The sequence below is a fragment of the Carcharhinus amblyrhynchos genome, chromosome 7 (assembly GCF_965287045.1).
Source record: "Carcharhinus amblyrhynchos chromosome 7, sCarAmb.v2.hapA, whole genome shotgun sequence".
Taxonomy (NCBI): Eukaryota; Metazoa; Chordata; class Chondrichthyes; order Carcharhiniformes; family Carcharhinidae; genus Carcharhinus; species Carcharhinus amblyrhynchos.
The window spans coordinates 52,689,319-52,709,823 of record NC_137330.1 but is presented as its reverse complement, the minus strand read 5'-3'; the positions used below and the strand labels follow the sequence as shown (position 1 = coordinate 52,709,823).

The following is a 20,505-nucleotide window of genomic DNA, read 5'->3' as shown; positions in this document are numbered from 1 at the left end:
GAGGCAGCCTCCACCACTTCAACGGGCAGAGAATTCCAGAGATTCACCACCCTTTGAGTGAAGAAGTTCCTCCTCAACTCCGTTCTAAACCGCCTCCCCTTTATCTTACAGCTACTTAAAAGGATACTTTATGATACTAATCATATATGTAGAAGCAAGATAAGTGTAAAAATGTTGTGTGGAAACCGTGTTAGGCAAAACAATGAGAGACTAGATAATAAACTGAAATAATATGTTTTGTGACATTTGTGACTGTATTGCACAAAAATCCACTGAATACAATGTTAGGGAGCCACTGTTATTTGTTTACAACTATTTGTTAATTGAATAACAAAAACTGGAAGACACACTTTGGACGCTATTTATTTAACAGCCATGTAAAATACTAGAAAAAATAAAAATATCAATTATTCAAGATGTATGCGACTGAAACCAATGTCTTGATAATACAGATTGTGAAATCTGTGTGAATTTGATCTTAAATATACCATTTAGATTCTACTATAGAACAGGTTAACGAGATAGTTGTATTTTCTCTCACTTAAAATAGTGTTTCAGTCATCTTTGTTAATTCAAAATAACTTGATTTAAATGATAAGTGTAATATCAAGGCTTATGTTTTGGCGGTGCTAATGAGATGATGCCAGTCATTCAATTCAGAAAAAGATTAGTTTTGTATGAATTTCAGTAATATCAGACTCAAATGTGGTTTCATTGTGGTTATACGGTGGAACTTACTAACAGCTTTGATAACAGTAACAAAGTACTATGCAGAAGTTACTGCATTTTATTTCTGTTGCGTAATGTCACCAAAATGAACTTGCTTGTCTTCTTCAAAGAAATTAAGCAAATAAAAGTAGGATTTATGATCCGATTATTCTGTCCTTTGAAGTCTGAAGAATAATCTGATAAAATAATTGGATCAAGATTTGAAGAGGAAAAGTTTTCAGAGCAATGAGGAAAAGGCTACATACAAATGGACTAACTGGGCATCCCTTTCAAAGAGTTGGCAGAGACATTTTGTGCTGTACAATTTTATGAAGAGAAAGTTTATCATTCTCACCTTTCAAGTGAAATTTCTGAACTGGAGGGATGAACAAAAGAAAACATTCTATTACTATAAGGCATGAAAAGACTGCCCTACACAAATTCCCTCTACAAAACAGCAACAGTCTCAGGAGTTAGCCTGAGGTACATCTCACAGTTTGCGTTTGTAGTGTGGAGTTTTGCCTTTGGAGCACACATTGAAGACTTGACTGGAGGGGTCCAGAGGTCCTGCAGAAAATTCTGTTCACTAATATTGGAAAAGAAACATTTTGTTTTCTTTATAAAAACCTGGTTTAATTCCAAAAGACTGCTCTCACTACTGGAGATGGGTTGGTGTTTTTTTTATAACTATACCTGGTTTTATAAATAAATCTGATCAGTTTTAGCTTGTTGAAAAATGTGGTTTTGGTGCAGTATTTTCCACTGTTCTGATATGTGTGTGTGTATCTTTAATCTAGTAACAGTCAAACCCTTGGGATAACTGTTAACTACTGTGTCCACACACACTGCATGGCAAAAAAAGTGAAGATACAGATCCCAGATAATAGGGATCACAGTTCATTTATGGAAGCTTCTGGGCAGGTCATTGAGTGGTGGAACTGCGCAAAAGAAGCCAAAACTGCAACAAATTAATTCAAAGTACTTAAGTCGATCCACTCACCTCTAAAGTTGTTAATACTATCTTCTCTGCAGAAGAAAAATAAGCATCCCAAAGGAATTGTGTTTGTTGCCTAAGTGCCAATATCTTCTCATGGTGTATCGATCTAGTTATTGACGGAATCTGCAAAAAAAAAATCACAGAGAGAGAACAGGAGAATTAAATGAACGTTGCAAAGAATAATACTATTCTGGATTGGGGTGGCACAATGGCTAGCGCTGTTGCTTCACAACGCCAGGGACCCAGGTTTAATTCCTGGCTTGGGTGACTGTGTGGACTTTGCACATTCTCCCCCATGTCTGCGTGGGTTTTCTTGGGTGTTCTGGTTTCATCCCACAGTCCAAAGATGTATGGGTTAGGTTGATTGGCCATGCTAAATTGCCTCTTAGTGTTGTGGGAATTAGGAGAGTAAATACATGGGGTTACCAGGACAGGATCTGGGGTGGGATTGTTGTTGGTGCAGGCTCGATGGGTTGATTGGCCTCCTTCTGCACAGTAGGGATTCGAAGACAATACCAAAAATGCTTTAGATGCAACATAAATATGATAGCGTCTCTGGGATCATGGAAGTATCATTTTATCTGGCTATCTTTTGTGTTTGCTAGTGACAGTTAGTGTTTGGTTTGTTTTTAAAGATTAAAAAGGTGCACATCATCTCCTTTTAGTCACGCCTAAAACATCTCTTTCTCACTTGCTTTTATTGCCTTTTTCTATCCTAGCAGTAGCTGAACTATTCCTATTCTCTACAAATCTTAAATGATATCCTACACTCTTCTCTCTGTCTTTTTAAATGTGCTAAAATCACTGTTTGTCACTTAGGGCAAATAACAGAAGATGTTACATGCAATACCAAAGTGAGATGAAGGATAGAGATAACCCAAGATAATTTTGTGAAGATGAAAGATGTGTTAACAACAAGAAAACTCAAGCTTGTAACAAGAAAAAAAACTCATATGATGCTACCTGTATGTCTCAGAATCCTGGATGATAAGTAAAGATCTGTGGAAGCAAACAGAAGCCTTTGAAATGTGAATGCCAAGATGTATGTTTAAAATTCCAAATGCAGGTGATAAGAAGAGTTGATTGAAATTGCAAGAACGAAAACACTCTAAAAAGAGACAGCCACAACAGAAAATGTCAGTATTTTGGTCATTTGAACAGAGCTGAAAAGCCACAGAGATCTCTTCTAGAGGGCAAAGAGGAAGACAGCAGAAAGAGGGATCAACCTCAGCATACTTAGATGACAGACGTCACATAGTGATTGCAGACAAGCTACCATGGATGTGTCAGGATGGTGCAAGACAGGGGAGTGTGACATGTACCACAACAGTAGATCTCCTGCTAGGAGTAACTATAAGCACTAGTAATCATCATGCTGTCTCTTCACATGCTTACAGATGAAGGTGGTAATTCAGGACCTTTAATTCACCAATCCAGAGCACACTGTATACTTCTTGGCTGCACCTAATTGTTTCTTAAATGATTCCTGGAGTTTTGTCTTTAGCTTTGGGCCCACATGTTGATTTAAAGTGTTGGTACTGTATGGATGAACAATGAGCGCCTCCCATCATTGGTTCTAATATTACTATTTTTTGGTTTGACTCCATGTGCCCTTTGCCTTTTTCCCACAATTTAAATGAGTTTTTCAATGTGGCTTACTATCTTATACCACACAACTGATTTAAGTTTTTCATTATGGCTGGAACACATACAATATTACCAGGCTCTGTTGATCTTTGCTTGCTACTCTAGGGTCATCCCAGAATGTGAATATAATTTTCTTTTGCATCACTAACCATCTGGTTAACTCTTCTCCCCTCCCCCAGGGAGCTTAACTTGCAACAGAAGTGCAAGGAGCTCAAGAATTTATTTATCATTAATATTAGAGATCATTCATTCAATGTCTCTGCCCCATGCCTCTGTTCCCTTTCCCCACCCAACAACATTCCAACCTCTGTTCCCTTCTGCCCTAGCTATGAACCAGAATCTTTTCCCAGCTCCTCTCCTTTCTTATCTCATGACATCAGCTTATCCTGTTCACAAAACCCACCTTCTGTTCACATAACTCTTTCCCCACTAAACTGGTAAACACCCAACATTTCTTCCTGGCCCTCATGCTAGCTGATATTGATATTTTCAGGCACTGTCAATCTTCCTCTTGAATCTGCCATCATTAACCCTTCTTCAAATAATTCAGTGCTGACCCAATTAGACATTACAAACTACCACCCCATCTCTGAACTCCTATTTCTGTCTAAAGTTTTTCAGCATATTGCTACCTCCTGTATACCAATACATGTGACAATAATAAATCAAATCAATCAAATCCTACCCATTCCCATCTTTCAACTTCTCCAATCAAATTTCCACCCCAGCCACCAAACTGCACTGGCCCAAACCAAAGTCACGAATGATATCCTCAGATTGTGAGCATTGTGCTTTATTCCTCTTCACTCTTCTTGATCTATCTTCAGGAATGCAGCCATCATGGAAGGTTGTACAGATCATAGAGATAGGGAGACATAATGCCACGTACTGATTTGAACATAAGAATGAGAATTTTAAAATTGGACATTGCTGGACTAAGAGCCAATGTTGGTTGGTGAGCACAGTAGGTGATAGAATATCAAAACTTGATGCAGATTATGTTGTAGGCAGAAGTATTTATGGGAGTTAACGCTGACAAGGAGAGCATTAGAATAGTTGTTTCTGGAGATAACAAAGGCTTGCATGAGGGTTTCAACAGCAGATGAACTGAAGCAAGGCAATGGTACAGAGGTGCAAATACACTGTAGGCATCTTAGTGATGGGCAAGGGTATAGGATTGTAAGCTTACCTTAAGGTCCAGTACCGTCAGCTATTTTTAATGGAATGAGTTGCTAATTCTGCCTACCAACATGAGGAGAGATTATGCTGAATAGGGACAAGTGTTTGCAACCCTCAGTCAAAAGATGCCAAAGTACTTTAAGAGCAAGTTGCCCATTTACCTCCAAAGCCACGAATGAAGTGACCCAAAAGGAACTGGAGGAAAAAAAAGAGTTTTGCCTTTAAAAAATGGACGTATAGAGATGATGATCCTGTACATTTGTTGGTGATATGACTTTTGGAAGACTCTGGTATAACATTATTACAATGTACTCAAGGTCAATATGTTTCAGAAATAGTTCATGAGGAAATTACTTTTCCTTATTAAACATCAAAATTGAGATTGTAGCTTCACTGACTCCAAATTCCAGGTAGATTTATAGATTTTGATTTATAGATTATCCAGGCTGCAAATGATGGGTTCTAGATACAAATCAAGTTATTTAGTCCTTAAAAGACAATTGGTATTTTGTTTTTAAATTCCAAGCCATACCAATCAGACATAAAGATGGTTTGCTGGCAAATGTCAAACATTGTGAATGTATTACATCTTAAATTGCTGCACCATCAAGGGAGCTTTATTTTAAGAGGAGGCAGATGTCAAAACCAACCAAGCAATCGGGTGACTAGGAAACTCCTGTTTGCATCTCATCTGCTGATATGTTAGAAATAGTTAATATTCTAATCGCCTGTTGATAGAGAAGGAATTATTGGATCCACTGATCCATCAACTTTAACATTAGTGTTAAAACCAACACTTAATTGAGGATCAGCTCCATAGTCCTCAGTTTCCTGCCTCAACCATGAGTAGGGCTACAAAGATGCTCTTTATGAGGCTGAACTCTCATGTAGCAATAAGCCATTGAAAACAATGCCAGACACTGGACTGTCTTTTCTTTTTTTGTGCAAGTCAAGTATACCAAATTCTTTCAGTGTCATTCTGCTTTTGTGCAATTACCTAATAGCTTTAGCCTAAACATGCAATGTGATATCTCCCAGCTTTTGACCATCTTACATTGTCCCCATTGTTTTGTTTGGTGCAGCTGGATTATGAACTTAGCACAAACAATGGCACAAAAGTGTTTGTGTTAGGAATTTGCATTTTACATGGACACCAGCAGAGCTGGAATTTTACTGTCCCATCCACCGCGGAAATCGGAGAGGGCGAGGGGCAGACCATGGAAAGGTCCGTTGACCTCGATGGGATTTTATGGTTTCAGGACAAGCAAGGCTGTAAAATCCTGCTCAATGCCTGTGTTTGTTGTTTAAAATCAGAAGAGCACAAACATCACACACTAAGTTCCTACACTCAATAAGATTCACTGAGCTAAGTTTTAATATGAAACATCAGTCCATGGTGACACAAGGCAGGAGACCTGATGATGACTCTATAACTTTCCAAGATGAATTACTTATTTCCTTTAAAAGTCAGAATTACAACAAGTTTAAGCGTAGTTAGATTTGGATAATCATAACACTGGGTTCAGAATTTTGCTGGTCTTGGTATCCTAGCACTTATTAGCTTTTCTCCTAACCATGCACACGTATGAATCATCATCCATCATCTATATAAGACCTACTGTCACAGTACCAAATTCTGTAAAGTTGTGTTCATAATTTCTCTTTACTTAACTGATCGTACATCATTTTCCTTGAAGACAACACTGTGTTATGTCTTTAGAAATAAAGGAAATCAAGAAAATTAGAGCAAACTAATGCATGGGGTAGAGTCTTTCTGGAATGTACACATTCACTGCAGGAAGGCCAGCAGTGGATTGAAAACCTCTTTGATTCAGTAACCAGATCTTTAACTGAGCCACAGCATAAACATCCAGCTTCCAGATCCTGACCAATGACAGAGTGTGAGAGTAATGATGACCTGCACTCTGTTAAAGTAAGGATTTCTAATCAAAGGGACACTGGCAAAGATCAGAATAGCTGAATTAAACATTCCTTCCTGAGGTTTCAGATGCCCTCGGAATGGAGAGGAGACCTACAAAGGCTGTTCACTGCCTCCACCCCCCCGACACCTCAAGGTCACTTATTTCCTGGAGGGCTTGAAATAAAGTTCTGTTTCCTGTGGATGATTGGAAGAGATCAATCTTTAAAACTAAGCAAGCATGGATGGTTGGCTGAGAAAGTGAGCAGGAGAGGTGTGATTCCATCCAACCTGGAGACTGTGCACCAAGAAGTTCAATAACCTAATGAAAGCAGGAAAAGTGAATGGCACCCCACTTTCAGGTGCCACATCCTACAATCAGACTATGAGCATTCTGTTGCATGGCACTCTTTTGAATAATACATCGTACAGCTCCACTGATTTCCCTCTCTAGACCTCTTCCCACATTCCCCTCCTGAACAACAAACACCCAACACACCTTCACTTTGTACCATCCCATACTCAATGCTTCATGTCACTCTCCAAATTATTGTCACTATAACCTCTTTGCACAATCCATTTCTCAATTTTCACATCCAGGCACTTTGCTTTCTTTCCTTGAAGAAGAGAGAACACAACTCCGTAGAAAGGCAGAGAACCGAGGAGTGGTCACCCACTTATAGTCACTTTGACGGCCTCTGGCATCAACTGTCTACCTAGTCTGCGATGAAGGAGCAATTGCTGTTGTGAATGCTGAAGTTCCTGAGGTGCTAATTCTCAGATATGCTGAGAAAACTCCTTTTTGATTGTGTGTTGGGGGTTTCACCTCTTTGGATCTTTGCATCCGGCCCCTCTGAGCTGAGGAGAAGACAGCTAGTGTTGCTGCTAGTGTTGATCCAAAGAGGTGAAACCCCCAACACACAATCAAAAAGCAGTTTTCTCAGCATATCTGAGGCACAAGCCTTCCAGTGATAGTCCAGCAGCTATGCACTTATACTCTATAGGCTTTCCAACCTGTCTGTTTCATTGAGCAATGGTTCTTCATTGCGTTCTCGCCTTGTTGACTCCGGCAAGTTATACACAGTTTGGGAAATTTGTCTTCACACTGCTAAAGTCAGAAAACTGGGTTCAATCCACAATTAATTTATGATTTAAATTATTTATCTGAACACTCCCTGTTTGCCTGCAAACCCACCCTGATTAAACCTAGAAATTGGTGGAATCAAGCTGGATTCCTGACTCACTTCCAGCACTTTAACTCCCCTTGATTACACCCCCCGCCTCAGTGATAACAATTCTGCCCATATTATTATATTGCCAATTGTTAAGACATATCCACACAAAAGGTAATTGTTCATTTTATCAGATATCTGCATGTTGTTTTTTAAAGTTTGTGAAGATAGGGGGCAATAAAGAAAATAGAGTCATTTTAATTAAAAAAAGCTTTAATGATTACTTTAAGTTCTTATGTCCAGCTCAGTCTCCATAGCAAGAGAAACAATAAAAAGGCAGCTGCGATGATCAAGCTGTACAGTGAACTCAATGGCATGAAAATAGTCCAGTTGCTAGAAATACACAAACATCTTAAAACTATATAATAAATCTGATCTTCATGCTCCTGCACTGTTTTTCTTAAATCATGACCCACTTTGAATAAGGGCCTGTTCTGAATCAAACAACTCCAGCTCAACCACAGCACTGCCCTTGTTTCCCACACAGTTTAAGAAAAATGGGATTAAAAAATCTTGTAAATCATGTTGGCAGCAGTAATTTTCGTCTAACATCCATCAAGTGGGAGAGCTGAGTACGATTAAGATGGAATCCTTTTAGCTGATTTGAGTAGCACAACTTCAATTTAAAGATTTACGCAGTGAATTTTGTTTCACACACTGAGTTCCAAGACTGTGTGAATTGTCAAGATTATACTGGTCCCAGGGCAGCCGGCTGGGAGGCAGGGAAGCCAGGAACTTAGTGGTGTGACCTATGTCCCACTGGAACCTTGACTCAGTCCCGTCACCAGGAAAGTTTTCCAACTCGTTCCAGATTGTCCTTTGTGGGGTGATCTGGAACGAAAGGCCATAGTTTTGGGCTAAAAGGCTGGCAGATTTAAAACAAAAACAAGGAGGAATTATTTCACTGAAAGGGTCGGGAATCTGTGGAATTCTCTACCCTCGAGTGCAATGGACACCAGAACACTAAACAGATTTGAGGAGATAGATAGGTTTTTCTTTAGTAACAAGATGAAGGGTTACGGGAAGGGGCAAGAAGGTAGAGATGAGCCAAGATCAGCCATGATCATACTGAATGGCAGAACAGGCTTGAGGGCTGAAATGCCTACTCCTGCTCCGAATTCTTACATTTTTATTTGCTAGCACTGTAGCATTCCCATAGGTTCCATGGCGCAGGGAGATAGCTGCCAATAGTAAAAGCCACCCCCACCATTGCCACTGGAAGGATTTACCCTCTGTTCTCTGGGGCCAGTTGGCTGAATAGATCAGAAAATTCAAGCTATGCTCATCCTGTGGAGGGGTTGCCATTTTGATTCATACTTCTAGTTTCTTTGCCGAGGTTCTAGTGTTGCCAGCCCTCTGATTTCGATGTGATTTGATTTATTATTGTCACATGTATTAACATACAGTGAAAAGTGTTGTTTCTTGCACACTATGCAGACAAAACATACCATTCATAGAGAAGGAAATGAGAGAGTGCAGAATGTAACGTTACAGTCATAGCAAGGATGTAGACAAAGATTAACTTAATGCGAGGTAGGTCCATTCAAAAGTCTGAAGGCGGTAAGGAAGAAGTTGTTCTTGGGTCAGTTGGTACGTGACCTCAGACTTTTGTATCTTTTTCCTGACAGAAGAAGGCGGAAGAGAGAATGTCGGGGGTGTGTGAAGTCCTGAATTAAGCTGGCTGCTTTGCCGAGGCAGCGGGAAGTGTAGACAGAGTAAATGGATGGGAGGCTGGTTTGCGTGACGGTTTGGGCTACATTCACCATCTTGGGCACAGCAGGAGCTATACCAAGCTGTGACACAATCAGAAAGAATGCTTTCTGTGGTGCATCTGTAAAAGTTGGTGAGAGTCGTAGCTGACATGCCAAATTTCCTTAGTCTGCTGAGAAAGTAGAGGTGTCGGTGGGCTTTCTTAACCATAGTGTTGGCATGGGGGGACCAGAACACGGTGTGGGTGATCTGGACACCTAAAAACTTGAAGCAAAGTCTGCCAACTATCCGTAATTGGCAGCTTCCTTGCCTGCTGGCTCTTAATTTCCTTTTCCTGACAATATCACGTGATTTTGCCTCACGATCGTGTGAACTTCTAACCCAAACAAACCCTATGATGAGACTTCCACCAGTTTGGAAAAGTCTCTATCAATAACTGCAACCTTTAATTTGTTTGCCACGTTCACATCAGATTTTTAAAATAATGTATTTATTTGTGCTTTACGTTCGCAAGACCAGCACTTAGTGCTCATCCTCATTGGTCTCAAGAAGAAGATGGGGGTTTTCTTCTTGAACATTACTTCCATATGATAACATTACTGCCTTCAGTTACTGGTCTATTGAGTTCCTTGAGAAATTTGTTAATGGCCAGAAAGTGATTTTCAATTTGCAAATCTGCAAACCTGTACAGGGTGCTGCACGTTAGTGTTCATTGTAGGGTTCAATGCAGAGAGCAACTAAGAAATTATTTTAAAGAGAAAAAGTTTTGCCATCCAGGGTTTTTGTGAGTGATCGAGCACAGTACCTTTCATCCTTGGGGTTACCAGTGATCAGAAACTCAACTGGACTCACCAGCCTTTCATTTAAAGATGTGATGGCCCCCCCCCCCAGTCTGTGAGGCCATGTAAAATTGTAGACAACTGCCTTTTAAATGGGTTTAATTGCCTATTTAATTGTCAGCAGGAGTGCTTCTGAGTCTTCCTTGTGAGCCCATTGGCTGTCGTATGGCGTGAAGGCATTAAGATGCCTGCCCGAAACACTCGTACGATGTCATTGGGTTGACCGTGCATCCACTCCTGGAATGTAAATACTGGCCACTGTCTTTCTGATATAGGTTTCTAATCTCTGTATTTGAAGAATTTGCTCTGAAATTCTCTCCAAATGTTGCTCCCACTCATACTGCTTCAAGAATTTGCACTGCAGTGTTTCAATCTCACCTTCTGAGATTCCTTGCCACTGAATCTATGTGTTTGATCAACCTTCACCTTCCAAGCACAATTTTGGATCTTCAGCTGTGCCAAGCAAATGCCACTGCTCCAAAGGGTTACCTTTGCCCTTATGGCCCACAGCATAGAATCACCAAATATTGGTTGTCCTTGCGGATCCTCTTAACATCAAGTCTGCTCCTCACAGCTTTATCTTTAACGTGGAGCCTACTTCTCTGTTCCTTTCTCTCAAATTTATTTAACAGCATCTGTTTCTGCTCTGTCCTTGACCCTTACCTGGGACTCATTTCTGGGACCTCTTTCTGTCCTGTTCTGTAGGTTGGGACCTTGTCCAGTGCCCTGCTCCCTGAGACACTCAACACAATGGCATTCCAATTCAGATCATCAACTTTGTGCTGTTTCATGTCTTTGCTTCCCTTTTCTTCTGTGCAGGCATACAGGACATGTTCCCAGCAGATGCCAACTGCATTGGTGCGGCCATTTCCCAGCTGGTATATGAACAGAAGCTCCAAGGTCCACCAGAAACTCCAAGATCCTGAACTGTGACTATCAATTCAAAGCGAAAGCAAGTATTGGATTTTGTGATAATAGTTATAAGAAAGTGTAACAGAGATGGAAAAGCTCCCTCAACTGAAGGAGGAAAATAAAGCAGTAGGGAGATATGATTCTAAAGTAAAGAAACTACACACTCAATTTAATGTCACTGATTAGAAATTCATGTGACTTTTTTAATGAATAGATTAATGCTATCTGGGAAAAAAAATCATCTGTTTGATGTAATTAATTCACTATACTCTTTAAATGAGGTAAGTTGAAGTTATCATTGAAGAATCAAAGGGTAAGAATATTACTGAATGAATTACCTGATACACTAAGTAATGGGCAGAGAGAAATTCTAACTCCTAAAGTCAAGCTGCTTTAGATTGATGGGTTGAAATTCATTTTAATTGAAAAAGCATGACTATCACTTTTTTTCATTTAATTAACTCATTAGTAAAATAATGGAAATGTGTGACTTCTAAATGCAATTCCCTTATTGGTCATTAATTGTGGCTGAAAACATTCCCTGGTTTTACATTAAAAGTCAAATTTTACTTCTCGAGGTTGTTAGATTCTAAGGAGATTGACATCTAACGCAGTGATTGTGGAATTGATTGAAATAATTGAGGAGCAATGGAACAGATTCCTGAACTGTAAGCAAATAAAAGAAGATGGATTGGTGCTTTACAGCAGTATTATAATGGACCTAAATGGTGGGTTTAGCTAAATAGATGAATGACTTTTGCTCATCTCTATCCACTCAGGTTGTGTGTCAATCCTGACAATCACAACCATTTTACTTTATTCAGAAGATATAGTGAATGCTATTTTATCTCATCATATTTGACAACTTATTGAATAGTATCATTTGAGCAGGATAGAATTGAATGCAACTTGCAAACTATAATTGACAGTAATTGAGCACATACGATCATAGTTTGGCTACAGCATAGAAGATGGTAATTCAGCCCATTGTGCTCATACTGACTACATTAGAGATTATTTTGTCAAATGAATGGATTAAAATGATAAATGATCATCACTGCTGTCACTACTGTATATTTATCTACACTAGGTGGACTGTCAGGTTTACAGAACTCCTGCTAACAGATCACCAGAAATTATTTTCTCTTTTCACTTAACCTTCTGATTAAGTTGAATTAGTATCCAAAAAGTAAAATACAAGTCAGAGGAAGAGATGATCAAACTGTACAGTTCTATGGTAAGACCACACCTTGAATAATGTGTCCAATCCTGGTCACTGAGAAAACAAAACAAGAGATTCAGCTTTGGGAACAGTGCACAGAGGAGTCTTAGGGCTGATCCCCAGAGTCAGTGCTTTTAGTTAGGAAATACCGGAGAAACACGGGCTTTTCAACCTGGAAAGGAGGCATCAGAGAGGTGAATGGCGGATGGTGACTAGTGGGGTGCCCCAGGGGTCGGTGCTGGGGCCTCAGCTATTTACCATTTATATAGATGATCTGGAGGAGGGAACCGAGTGCAGGGTGTCGAAATTTGCTGATGACACCAAGATTGGGGGAACGGCAAATTGTGCGGAGGGTGTGGAGAGTCTGCAGAAGGATCTAGATAGGCTGGGCGAATGGGCCAGGAAATGGCAAATGGAATTTAATGTTGGCAAGTGTGAGGTGGTCCACTTTGGTAGGAAGAATGGTAGGAAGGACTATTACTTACGTGGCGAAAAACTGCAGCAGGCGACGGTGCAGAGGGACCTCGGGGTCCTTGTGCATGAATCGCAAAAACCCAGCTTGCAGGTGCAGCAGGTGGTCAGGAAGGCGAATGGGATGCTGGCCTTCATAGCGAGGGGGATTGAATATAAAAGTAGGGAGGTCTTGCTGCAGCTGTATAGGGCATTGGTGAGGCCGCAGCTGGAGTACTGTGTGCAGTTTTGGGCGCCGCACCTGCGCAAGGATATTTTGGCCCTGGAGGGAGTGCAGAGGAGGTTTACTAGGCTGATACCGGAGTTGAGGGGATTGAGCTATGAGGAGAGGTTGAATAAACTAGGCTTGTACTCGTTAGAGTTTAGAAGAATGAGGGGAGATCTCATTGAGACGTATAAGATGATGAATGGGATGGATAGGGTAGAGGTGGAGAGACTCTTCCCGCTCAAAAAAGACAGTAGGACTAGGGGGCACAGCCTCAAGATAAAGGGGAGGCGGTTTAGAACGGAGTTGAGGAGGAACTTCTTCACACAAAGGGTGGTGAATCTCTGGAATTCTCTGCCCGTTGAAGTGGTGGAGGCTGCCTCGCTAAATATTTTTAAGAAGCGGGTTGATGGGTTCTTGATAAGAGAGGGGATTAAGGGTTATGGGGAGAGGGCGGGAAAGTGGAACTGAGCCACGACAGATCAGCCATGATCTTATTGAATGGCGGGGCAGGCTCGAAGGGCTAGATGGCCTACTCCTGCTCCTATTTCTTATGTTCTTATGTTCTTATATTTAAGGAAATGAAACAACAATTGTTCCAGAATGCCATGTTAAGCTAAAGTGTGGGAGTAGGACAAGAGGATTTAGTAAATGTTGCTATCAAGTCATTCGTCATGCAAAGAATGAGCAACACTTGAAATAAACTTTCAGATAGAATGGTATAGGCAACAAATAATATGGATTGGAATGACTTTCTAGAGGGATAAAGTAAGATGAGTCAAAAGATATTCCTCGAAATAAATCTCTTGTAATCCTCTAACCAAAAGAACCTAGGATCGTAGTTTACTATGGTTTACAATCATAATGATTACAAGTATGATGTGCTTGTCAAGCATTCCTGGTCGAGATTTATTGAGGTGTACAGAAAGATTTTATTATTGACGGATAAGGTATTCCAGCCTCAGTCGTGCTGAAATTGTGGTGGAACTCAGCTGCCAGATATACATGCTACTGGTCTTCCGTTCCATTCAATACAATATTGAAGTCCTTGATATGTATGTCCCTGTCAGGCAAGGAGGAAATGGTCGAGCAAGGGAACCGTGGTGCACTAAAAAAAGTTGTTTCACTGGTTAAAAGGAAAAAGGAGGCTTATGTCAGGATGAGACTTGAGGGCTCAGGTAGTGCACTGGAAAGCTTTAGATTGGCTAGGAGGGAGTTAAAGAGTGAGTTAAGAAGAGCTAAAAGAGGACACGAGAAGACTTTGGCTGATAGGATTAAGGAGAATCCTAAGGCGTTCTATAGATATGTTAAGAACAGAAGATTGGTTAGGGCAAGATTAGGGCCAGTTAGAGACAGCAGTGGGAAGTTATGTGTGGAACCGGAAGAGATTGGAGAGGCATTGAACGAATATTTCTCTTTGGTATTCACGCAGGGAGACATAAATGTAGCTGTGGAGAACACTGGGTTACAGGGTTGTAAACTGGATAGTATTGCAGTTGATTAGGAGGATGTGCTAGATATTCTTGAGGGTTTGAAAATAGATAAGTCCCCTGGGCCGAACGGGATTTATCCTAGGATTCTCTGGGAGGCAAGAGAGGCGATTGCACAGCCTCTGGCTCTGATCTTCAGGTCGTCGTTGGTCACAGGTATAGTGCCAGAGGATTGGAGGATAGCGAATGTTGTCCCATTGTTTAAGAAGGGGAACAGAGACTTCCCCGGGAATTATAGACCGGTGAGTCTTACTTCTGTTGTGGGCAAAGTTTTAGAAAAAATTATCAGGGATAGGATTTATAGTTATTTAGAGAGTAATGTATTGATTGGAGATAGTCAGCACAGTTTTGTGGAGGGTAGGTCGTGCCTTACTAACCTTATTGAGTTTTTTGAGAAAGTGACCAAAGAGGTGGATGGGGGTAAGGCAGTTGACGTGGTATATATGGACTTTAGTAAGGCGTTTGATAAGGTTCACCATGGAAGGCTTCTGCAGAAAATGCAGATGTATGGGATTGGGGGTGATTTAGTTAATTGGATCAGGAATTGGCTAGCAGATAGGAGACAGAGGGTGGTGGTTGATGGAAAGTATTCGTCATGGAGTTCGGTTACAAGTGGTGTGCCTCAGGGATCTGTTTTGGGGCCACTGCTGTTTGTAATTTTTATAAATGATCTGGATGAGGGTATGGTTGGGTGGATCAGTAAATTTGCTGATGACACCAAAGTCGGAGGAGTGGTAGATAGTGAAGAGGGGTGTCATAGTTTACAGAGAGACTTGGACAAGTTGCAGAGCTGGGCCGAGAGGTGGCAGATGGAGTTTAATGCGGAAAAGTGTGAGGTAATTCACTTTGGCAGGAATAACAGATGTGTAGAGTATAGGGCTAATGGTAGGACTCTGAATAGTGTTGATGAACAGAGGGATCTAGGTGTATGTGTACATAGATCCCTGAAAGTTGGGAATCAAGTAGATAAGGTAGTTAGGAAGGCATACGGTGTCTTGGCGTTTATTGGTAGGGGGATTGAATTTAGGAGCCGCAACGTCATGTTGCAACTGTACAAAACTCTGGTGCGTCCGCACTTGGAGTATTGTGTGCAGTTCTGGTCCCCACATTATAGGAAGGATGTGGAGGCATTGGAGAGGGTGCAGAGGAGGTTTACCAGGATGTTGCCTGGTATGGAGGGAAGGTCCTATGAGGAGAGACTGAGGGATTTGGGGTTGTTTTCGTTAGAAAGAAGGCGGCTAAGAGGGGACCTTATTGAAACATATAAGATGATTAGAGGTTTAGATAGGGTGGACAGTGATAGCCTTTTTCCTCGGATGGAGAAAGCTAGCACGAGGGGGCATAGCTTTAAATTAAGGAGTGGTAGATATCGGACGGATGTCAGAGGTAGGTTCTTTACCCAGAGGGTGGTGAGGGATTGGAATGCCCTGCCTGCTGCAGTTGTAGGTGCGCCTAGTTTGGGGGCGTTTAAGAGATCTGTGGATATGTTTATGGATGGAAAGGGATTGGTTTAGGTTAGAGGGTCATTGCTTTTTTAATTGGTCGGCGCAACATTGTGGGCCGAAGGGCCTGTTCTGTGCTGTAATGTTCTATGTTCTATGTTCTATATAACGTGATCAGGTAGTGTGCACAATAAACAGCAAATCTGAACAAGTCAGTTATCTACCATTGTCAAGGATCGAAGTTACTTTCATTATTTTACTGGAGCTTTCTTTATTAAAAACCACAATGGAAGGTTTACGCGTTTCAAATTTCAGTCTCAAAGCTAACTGCCAAGAGGTTTCTGCAGATACTCTAAAAGATTAAAGCTTTTAACTTTGACTGAGATGGATTTTTTTGGCAATGGCAGAAAATGGGAGGTAACAGATTGGGAGCTGTTATACACCACCTGATTTTTCTTCGATGGAGCATTGGACAGGGATAGTTGACTCCCAATGTAGGGGTATATTATTGTACAAGTAGCTTTCACCAAATTTCTTTGCTCTTTATTTTAACAGACATATTAACTGAAACATGGTAGAAATGAATTTTATATAAAACATTCAGCTAATAATCACAAGGCTTTTCGAAACATCCACATTACCAAGCCATTAATTGAACAAATGAGTTTGTTGCATAAATACACTCAAAAATTGCCTCTGCAATTTTTCTATGCACTATTGCTGTACTTGTACAGAAGGTAACAACATATGCACTAAGTGACTAAATCCATGGGATGTTGCGCTGTACCAAATTACATGTGCTAGCAATGTCGAATATAGTGTAAAAATACAAATCTGTTCCAAACACATCAACAGCTTCAAAAAAGTGTTGATACCCATCTATGTTGAATTGCTGTACTGTGCCAGATTTGCTGTTTGCAAAGTTATCCCTGCTTCATCAACTAATTCTTTTAATTGCATACTGTGATACCAGAGGGTGGTTTCAATGCTATTTTATCTCCAAGATTAAGAAATGTGTTGACGAGTGCTGAGAATTAATTAAAACTTTGGCAATAAAAATGATTACTTGCGTCAACAACTCAGAGAGATTGGATGCTTGGGAGGTAATAGTCAATCACAGGTAATTTTACAAGCTCATGCTTTCAGAGTAGGATCTGCAATAAGAACACTTATCAGGAATTTGGGCTGAAGGTCAGATGGCCTCACAGGATCTCATGCCCTTAAAATGTGCATTAATTCACACACTGCAATTCCCCCATGTAGGAGCTCCACTCAGAGACACACATTGGTACATTCTACCCTAAGAATTGATCTGGCTTCATGCATGTACCAGAAATTCTGAAGTTCTAAAATTAAACAACATTATGAGATCTGCTGGCAGACATTTCAGATCCTGTGATGAAACAAAAATAGTCAAGCAAACATTAACTCCATGCAAGCAGACTCAAATACCGGTAACTCTTTGTTCCCCAAATCCCTGCTCTGCTTCTATGATCCTTAACATTTCCAAATTCCAACCAATTCTTCGAGATCAATTTAATTTATTGCATTTTTTGTTAAATCATGGACTTCACTGAGTTATGAACTTTGGTCTTTCAATTAAAAATCCTCTTTTACATTGTCAGGAAGATTAAAATAAAAATTATGACTCATCTGTTTGGAAGGCCTAACACACACATAGGCAGTAACATATTTGCTCAACAGTGTGAACCCATTCAATCAGCTTTGCACTGTTCAAAATGTGTTAGATTTCAATGCTGGCCTGTCAGATTAATAAGACATAGGATGGAAAGATCATCATCATGAACACAGAGGATGAGCAAATAATCACTGTGGTAGCAAAGATGCTGAAATTGTCAATGTTCACCGCCATCACTCCACTGACTGCAACCTCTGGAGTCCACACATGAGCAGCTCAATGTGGAAATCCAGATGTCACTGGCAGTGATTCCGTGCCTCGCTATAACGTACATTATTGAAGAACTTCAGACTGCAATCATTTTATCAGTATACAGGCAAAAACTTTCCCTTTTATTGATTTGACTCTTGAAAAAGCTACACATTGTTGAATGAGGCAGAACTGGGTTTTTAACAGTGTGCTTCATTCATAATTACAATTGGACAGTTTGAAAGGGAGCTTTTGTGGTACAGTGATTAGCGTTCCTGCCTCTGAGCCAGAAGCTCCAGGTTCAAATCTCACTTGCAGTACTTGATGGTCAAGGAAAGTGCATTCATAAAGTTAGACGCAGGCTGAGCATTATCTGGCTAAATCCTTCCAATATGCCAGTGGCAAGTGGTAAGAGCTAACACACCTCCTGTTGTGTTAGCTCCTGATGCACCTCCAGAGCCTCCTGGTCAGCCATGCTTAATGTGGAGTGGCCCAGCTCAAGCGATAAACATCTGGTGGCAGGCTAGTGATATGCTCCAAGAAGAAACCTCACTATGGGAACAAATGAAAGTCTGCCTTGTGCACCACGAGGTGCAGAAGATAAATTCCAACAGCTTGAAAGACTAATTTTATACCTGCGGAATATCAAATTTCTCCATTGTAAAAAATTCCACATTTTAAAAAAATAATAAATTACAAAACAATTGTTGTAATTTCAGCAATCCTGTGTGTATCTGCCAGGTATTTACTTCACTCAGAAAAAAGACTGATCATTCAGCACATTTTATTTCTGGTTTGCTGTAGTGTGATTGGCTGCTTACCCCCCTTGATAACACCACAATTGCTGAATGCTTGGAAATCCCCTTAAACTGGCTCCAGCTTCAAACTAACATTGGGAAAGGGGAAAATCTATTCCATAGAGATTGCTAGATCTTTGTGGGCAACTTTCCTCAAGATCTAGGTTTAGGTTGATTGGCCATACTAAAAAATTGTCTCTTAGTGTACTAGGATGCTTAGATTAGAGGGATTAGTGGGTAAAATATGTAGGAATATGGAGGTGGGGCTTGGGTGGGATTATGGGCAGTGCTGACTCGAGGGGCCAAAGGGCCTCCTTCTGCACTATAGGGTTCTATGATTCTAGATCTTGGGTAGCACTAGTACTTCCATGTTGGCTGCAAAATCTGAGCAGTTTTAGAATTTTTTCATGGAATATGGGCATTTGTTGCCATTCCTAATTTAAGAGTTGACCATCTTACTGTGACCCTAGAATCAGATGTAGGCTAGACTGGATATGGAAGGACAGTAGTGAACCAGATGGGTTTTTAAGGTAACCAACAATAGTTTATGGTCATTCAGGTTTTTATTCAATTCAAATTTCACCGTCTGCCATGGTGGGATTTGAATCCAGGTCTGCACAGCATTACCCTGGTTCTCTGGATTACTAATCCAGTGACAATACCACCCAACATTACCTTCCCCAATAGTTTAAATTAGCTGCACGCAGTAAAGAGATTTCCTGAAATGTGTGGCATGATGAACACCTACAAGTAACTCCTTATAGCAGAAGCCTTTAATCAAATATGTGCTATTTGCACAATGACAAGGCTAATAGTTTAAAGTTTTTTAAAGTTTATTTATTAATGTCACAAGTAGGCTCACATTAACACTGCAATTAAGTCACTGTGAAAATCCCCTAGTTGCCACACTCCAGTGTCTGTTTGGGTACACTAAGGAAAGGAACCAGAGCACCCGGAGGAAACCCATGCAAACACGGGGAGAGCATGCAGACTCCACACATACAGTGACCCAAGCTGGGAATTGCACCCAGATCCCTGGCACTGTGAGGCAGCAGTGCTAACCACTATGCCACCATGCCGCCAAGTAAGATTGTAGTAGTGAGAGACTTGCAAGCTGAAAAGCAACATACCAGCCAGAAAATGAAATTATGATTGTAGACTGGCACCCAAATATTGGATCTAAATGATCCAAATGACACACAAACTCGACAGAATAAATGGAATAACCTATAAAGAAATTAAGTGGTAAACAGGTAACAGCTGATTGGCTGCAGTTCCATTTTTACCCATTTTAATGCAAATTTTCTGTTCCTTTTTAGATGTTTTGCATCTGTAACTTTCAGTTCTAAGAAAGTGTCTGCTCCTGAAATATTGGCCCATCTGTCCTCTCTACAGATACATACGGAGCAGCCAAATGTTTCAAGCATGTGTGTTTGTGTTATCCAGCAGACTCCCGTCATTGTACTTGGACATCATACTTTTCTCAAATTCAGACTTGTGGTGTTGTTGCTTTTAGCACGTCAGGCCACCGTTTAATATACATGAAGTCAAATACATTTTTATGTCTCACTGGCAAGTCAAACTTCAACGCATCATCAAGGAAGTTACACCAACAGTGCAAATTATTTATTTTATCAAGTGGTTAACATAAACCTCACTTTGTTAACAACAGCTCAATCAACCATTTAGGGCTAAAAGGTTTCACAATTTGGTGACAAATTCTGAATTATATAGCAGAAAATAGATGGCTGTTTCCCACGCTGTCCCCATCCAAACATTAGTCGGGAAACAGTATGAGAAAACTTCCTTACCAAAGAATAAAATACCTCTTAAAATACTGTAGGCTAT

At 40.5% G+C, this 20,505-nt stretch overlaps 1 protein-coding gene across 1 annotated transcript in view; it reads right to left on the bottom strand.

Moving 5' to 3' along the window:
• LOC145344940 (exostosin-1-like) overlaps positions 1 to 20,505 on the bottom strand; it is a 571,757-nt gene that overhangs the window by 124,669 nt on the left and 426,583 nt on the right. The window contains exon 5 of the mRNA XM_080192309.1: positions 1,709 to 1,828. Coding sequence (XP_080048435.1) covers positions 1,709 to 1,828 — 120 coding nt within the window. The remainder of the gene's footprint in view (positions 1 to 1,708; positions 1,829 to 20,505) is intronic.